The following is a 6,198-nucleotide window of genomic DNA, read 5'->3' as shown; positions in this document are numbered from 1 at the left end:
GGTGCTCGTGTACATGAGAAGAAAGGAAGACATGAAGCAAACAAATAATCGATGGACGACCTCAGGTGTCACCGGAAAGGCCTGCGCCCACCACACTCCCACAAGTCACGAGATGGGGGTGAGGACGCCATTCAAGTCGCCTCTCGACCGTCCCTCCACAGAAGCGCGACGGAGGGAGGGTTAGGGTATCTGACAAGTTCTGTGCAACCAATACGAAAGCCCTAAGTCGAAGCGAACGACTTCCTCGCCTTCCGTGACGACCCAAGCCTATCGTCCTTGGCGCCTTGCAGCGGGTGATCACCGCTCGATGGAGCTGTACCAACCATGCCACCGCTCGCTGCCTCCTGCTCGGCCAAAGCCTCAAAGTACGCGCTGAAGCTGTTCTTCAGCAACATCTGATTCTCGCTTTTCGCGACGCGTGCCTGGGCAGAAGCGAGGTCCCAGCACTCTGTTGCCTGAGTCAACGGTGTGCGCAGGTGCACCAGCATCTTTTCGCGCTCGGCGGCTGTCAGTGGGCATGACAACGTGGATGCCGCAGCCACCGCTGCGGAAGACAAGGCGCTAGGCGTCATGTCCGCAAAGGCTCGTGTAGAGTTGTTGCTCGCCATCGCCGGTCCCGTGCTGTGCGCTCGAGCTGGTGCACTGAGGGTCACAGGCGTGGCGCCTGAATTCTTCGGTCGCCTTCCCCGACTGTTCGCCGCTGCCGCAGAGGCACCAGCACCGCCGGCACCATCCTTGCCTTGGTTGGCAGCGCTCGGACACTCCTCCCAGCTCCTCAGTGGCAGGAGCTCGATGCTGTACTGCGAGGGATGCAGCGGCGCCGCGTAGCGAATCTGCGTGGCCAGCTCATCGTACATGAGCGCCGGCGGCGAGTGCGCCGACTGGGCATCGTCCAACACACTGCCAAGCGTCCCTGTGATTGTCTGCGCAAGCTCTTTTCGATAGTAGCGCGCTCCTTGGGTGCCACCGATCACAGCTGGATGAGCAGCCCCGGGCCCGCTACTACTACCGTTGGCCTCGTGCTTCCCTCTGTGCGAGTGGGAGGACGTTGGGGCGTTCGCAACAGTTCCTGACCCGTCCGCGTTACCCACTGGATTGAAAGAGGGACAAATGATACGCTGCGGGTTGCTGAGGTACATGGATCGGCTCTGGCGAGCTGCCTCAGCCCGCAGCGCGTCCTCCATGGTGGCAGCCACCGAGGCTGCATCACGCTGGCCCCGCTGCGCACTCGATTTCCCGCTCGACGAGGTGGTGGCGGCCAACGGGCTCATGACACCCGCGGCGGTCGTAAACTCCCCACCATGGGAGCCTTGCTCACTCCATTCCTGCAACCAAGACACCGTCTCCTTCATGTGTTTGCGAAGCTCCAACGCCGCGTCTGGTGCCGGTGTCTCCGCCTTCACCTCAACGCGGGAGCTGGAAAAGCTGAGGCAAGCGCTAATGTGCACGTTCCAGTTGGGGTCCATGGTGTCGAGGTCGTGTTGCGTAGTCACCTCGCATCCTGTATGTGGCCGCGTTGACGAGGATTGCCCGCGGAAAAGGTCCCTACTCATGCTATCGATCCCTGTGGACAAGTGGGTGCTCTGCGGCCGCAGGGAGCCGCAACACTTCTGGCTTGTCGTTGTGGAGCTGCCTGCTGTCGCCGAGCGCGGTGTGGTCTTCTCGGTAACCTCCGTCGCAAGCTGTCGGCGGAATTCCCAGGCTTCCCCCCTATGCGGCAGAAGGAGGAGAGGGTTGCCCTCTGCCCCAGCTGGCTCGCGCTCTCTTAAGAGGAAAACCTGCTGTTCAGCCGCCTCGCGGTACTGAAGAAACGTCTCCTCTTGGCTCTGACGGCAACTTTCGTTCCATGTGGCGGCATCATCCTCGGAGATGGCCGCCTCGATAGCGTAGATGGTTGTCCCGCCCCCCGCCACATTCGAAGAGACCGGGCCTTTGCCTCCCTTCGCGGCGCTCACGTCGACTGCAGCGCTGAGAAGAACATCGGCAACAAAGAGACGGTATTGAGTCGGGGGCGACTCATACACGAGAAACGTGCAGCTATTCGAGGGCACACTCTTTCCACCGCCTCCGGCATCCCCTGCGACTGGCTCCAACGCGCTAGGTAGCGTGCTGTTGCCGTTCGCCGCCCGCACAGCTCTCGGCGTCGCGGACGTTGGTACTGATACCGCTGGTGTTGGCAATCGCACAATGCGCACCGTGTAAGGCATGGGTACAGGAGCGCGCAGATCCGCCACGATGGAGACGTGTGTCGCCTCAGCGATCGAGCAGATGCGGCGGAACAAGACCGACGAGCCGCCACGCGGGAGGTCAGACTCAATCGTCACGTTGTTCAAGTCGTGCGCAACGGTATCGTAGGTCTGCAGCTCCACATTCGAGCGGAGCATCAGCTTCCAACACCCCGCGGGAAACAGAGGAGGTGACGCCACGGATGCACAAGTGGAGGATAAGTTAGCTAGCGGCTGCAGCGCCTCCTCAGCAGACGTGCTGACCGGCAAAGGCGCTGGCAGCAACCAGCCCACGTCACCATCGCTTGTATTTTTGTCCTGGCCATGTATTCGCTGCCCCCGCAACGACGGCACATTCGTGTACGCCATGATTAGATACCCTTTCTCGTTTGGCTCCAGCTGCAGCTTCACCAGTCGTCCAGCAGTCCCAACGCAGCAGTCGCGAGGGTGGTCCAGGTTCACCAGCACTAGCGAGGAGAACCGCAAGATGGACATGGACACAGCGCTATCCTTGGCCTCCACCGCTGGCTGAACCTCACCCTGCTTCTTCCCATCAGCGGCAGTGAAGCCTGGCGCCGATGGCGCCATACCAGACTTTGCTGCCCCAGAAGCTGCGGAGCCGCCTTGTAGTGCATTGCGCGCACCCGCCGTCGTCTTGCCGTGATTTCCGCCACCCTTCCCACCCGACATCGCCACAGATCCCCGGTTAGCCGCGGTGTGAATCTGCCGCTGCGCCACCAGATCCTCGGTTGCGTCTACCGTGGACAGCTGCAGCGTTACACACGTCGGGGCGGTGAGGGTGAACACGCGCTTTAGCCACACACGCTCCATGTCATAGGATTCCACTGCCGGGTACACGCCGGCGTCTGTTAAGCACGCGAATCCGTTTCGGCTGACGTCATGTGACAGGTCCAGCTGTACTTCCACCACTGCGTCAGAGAGAATGGATATTCTATCAAGAGGCTGCACATGATGTGCATCGACGTAGATTAGATGCACGCCGGGGCGGAAATAAAGGACCGTCGAGCGCAACACGCCAGTTGTGTAGGTGAGGGATCCGATGTGGTTCAGCGGCTCCGCTCTACCCCACTGGAAGTGTTGAAAGTGCACCCGCCTTTCCAGATGCGCCTCTGCTGCCTCCCGTGATCCCCTTCGGCTGCCCAGCGGGTCGGAAACCTCCACCGGCTGACACGAGCGAGGCGATGGCGACGTTGCAGGCAGTCCCTTCGCGGCGAGGGTTTCGTGTCTGGCGGCCTCCACCGTCGCTGGACACGAAACGACGACGACAGCCTCCACCGCCCTCTCTGCCGTCAGCTTCCACCACATACTGGACGGAGGCAACGGGTTAGACGGCTGCGTCGGTATGCCGACGGTCCCAGCAGCCGTGAGCGATGCTTCCCCGCGGCGCGCGGCCGCTGACTTCTTGTGCGCCGCCGCGGTCTGTAAGGAATCAGTGGGCCCGGTGCCGCCAGCCCCAGAGCCGTAACCGTGGTGCTGCAACAGCGACTCGCCAGTGATACAAACAGCGTTGGAATACCGCCCGACGAGCTTGCGCCAAACGATGACCGTCTCCATCAGAAGCATGAACTCCTCCAGCGTTAACCAGCAGGAGGTCACGGAGGCCGCTCTAATGCTATCCATGAGGATCATGTCCGTAACGGGAGCTGCCTTCACTTGTGCGCTGGTAGCGTCTGCCGTAGATGAAACCTCCAGCGCGCATGGTGACTTCATTGCGCTCGTTGCACGATACAGGCTGCCTTGCACGGCGCACCGGCTCCACTCATGCAGTGCACTCACGTCATCTGCATCCTTTTCTTTCTCGAAAATGCCCTCGGAGAGGCCCGCGCGTGGAGTGGTGTGAAGCAAGAGGGCCACCGTGTTGCGAAACGGCTTCATCGCATGGATTGTATAGAGTTGCGCTCCGGAGCCGTACCCAATTGCAACCCTACGCGCCGCTTCCGACGTGAGCGCCTCCTCAGGCGGCGTACGCAAACCGCAGACGTAAATCGGCTGCTCCGGGAGGGGCTCATCAATGACCGGCTCACAGTACTCCGTCGCCGTCAGCTGCTCGAGCGGGACTGCCTCCTCGCCGGCTCCGTCCGAGCCTTTACTGGCGTGGCTGCTCTGTTGGCGCTTCGCCGAGGACTTCGTGGTGCCAGTAGCCGGGGTGCGCTTCTGCGTCGCAGCTTTTGAAGAGCCTTGCAGGTCGCGCACCCCGCTGTTCGCATCCTTCGCCGCAACCGCGCCAATGCCCTCAGCCCCGCTAAGCGCCGATGAGGTTTCGGTAGACTCCTTCATGATGGGCTCCGCCACACTCTCCAGCTGCGTCAGCTGACGCTGGTACAAAAGCAGCAGTGCGGTAGTTGAGACGGTGTCGTGTCTGGGGGAGAGGTACTGCGGCACCCAGTTACCCAACAGCGCTGCCACAATTAGCTCCGGCGCCGAGGACAAGGCCTGCACTCCGCTGACGGAACCGAGAGCCTTCAGCAGAGCTTTCGCGATCAGGCACGGCCACAGCTCCTTACGACTTGTCGTGGTGAGCAACGGACGACCGAGTACGTCCGCTGGCAGGTAGTCATCCACGAGCACCTTGCGGTAGGCGCCGTCGATAAACAGCTTCACGGCGTACTTCCCAAAAGGGTTGTACACTGGGTGGCACGTTCCAGGAGCGTGTGGATAGACAAGCTCCCACAGGTACCATCCCTCCGGCACGTATCGCTGCGCTTGCTCCACCGCCAGTAAGGCACTATTGAATGCACGCATGAGAAACGGCGGCTTCTCTTTCAGGGCGGCTAGTTGCTCGGCTTGCTTGAGCTTGTGGCGCAGGCCGGTGCTGTAGCGGGACTCGCACGACTGCGCCGGCGTCTCGGCGCAGCCAGCAACCAGCACACCATCGTAGGGCTCCATTAGCGTGGGCAGCGCTCGATATCGTCGCACCGACTCCGTTGGCGTGCATCGGCACCATAGCTCTTTCTCCTCCTGCGAAAACATGTCCAGCACAGTGACCGCCTCAGGGTATGTTTGGTGAAACGCCTGCGGCGCGGCAGCCGCCGTATCGCTCTGCCGCGTCGCACCGCCGCCCTTCCGTTGGCTGGCGGTGCTGCAAGTGATGGAGGCACCAAGTGAAGACTGCGCCTGGCACCTCGCCTCCTCCGCTTTGGCATCGACTGGGATCAGAGCATCGGCCTTTGCATATGGGTCAACGAAAGGCGTGACGTTGCGGTGCACTATAGGTCGGAAAGGGTGGAAAACCTCTGCCGGTCGACGCCAGGCCACCTCGTCAGATGAGATCGCGTCGCCAACCTCCCTATCCTCGAAGTCCGACTGCAGCGGCGGACGGAGCGACAAAATAAAAACCTCGATGATGTGGTGCGTCGCCTCATCCTCATAGTGCGCCTCAGCCGCTGATCCACGCCTACAGCCAGTGAGGGACTTCGACCCACTCAGACCTGGCTTCGCCTCCTTGCCTCCGTCCCCGTTGCCGCTGGGCACCGGCACCGTCAGCGAGCTGCCCCAGTTTTCCTGGGCTACCTGAGCATCATCCCAGATGGGTAAGGGGCAAGACACGCTGCTCACAAAGGTGGGGGACGTTACCGCAAGGGGCGTGCGAGAACTCCCCAAAGAGGCCCTCGACGGCATTCGACTCGAAAAATGAGTGTGAGAGTGGAATGAACCACTATATCCACAAGCACGCCCTGCGTGGGTGTGGGTGTGTGTGAGAGGGGGGAAGCCAGCTGCCAGCGCCCAACAAAAGACTGGCAACGAAAAAGAAATACAGGAGGTCTGTGACGCTCAGAAAGAATGCCTGCGAGGCTGTTCATCCGTGGTCGCTCCCTTGAAGACGTCGTTTGTCGGGTGACGCTGGAATGAAGGTGAGCTTGGGGGGGGGTAAGGCAAGTGTAGCGGCCACACTGAAAGAGTGCAACCTGTGAAGAAAAACAAAGACAATTCGCACAAGATGCGGGGACAACGA

General features: G+C 61.2%; 1 protein-coding gene across 1 annotated transcript; it reads right to left on the bottom strand.

Annotated features, from left to right (window-relative positions):
* Window positions 1-221: 221 nt before the first annotated feature.
* On the bottom strand, window positions 222-5,864 carry LSCM1_01740 (uncharacterized protein; the record flags this gene model as incomplete). The annotated part of the gene is made up of 1 exon (XM_067319340.1): window positions 222-5,864. The coding sequence occupies one exon, from the start codon at window positions 5,862-5,864 to the stop codon at window positions 222-224; it is 5,643 nt and encodes a 1,880-aa protein (XP_067175889.1).
* Between the last annotated feature and the right edge of the window lie 334 nt (window positions 5,865-6,198).

This window comes from Leishmania martiniquensis, chromosome 32 (assembly GCF_017916325.1).
Source record: "Leishmania martiniquensis isolate LSCM1 chromosome 32, whole genome shotgun sequence".
Lineage (NCBI taxonomy): Eukaryota > Euglenozoa > Kinetoplastea > Trypanosomatida > Trypanosomatidae > Leishmania > Leishmania martiniquensis.
Note: the sequence above shows the minus strand (reverse complement) of the source record. Positions and strands in the feature narration are given on the sequence as shown.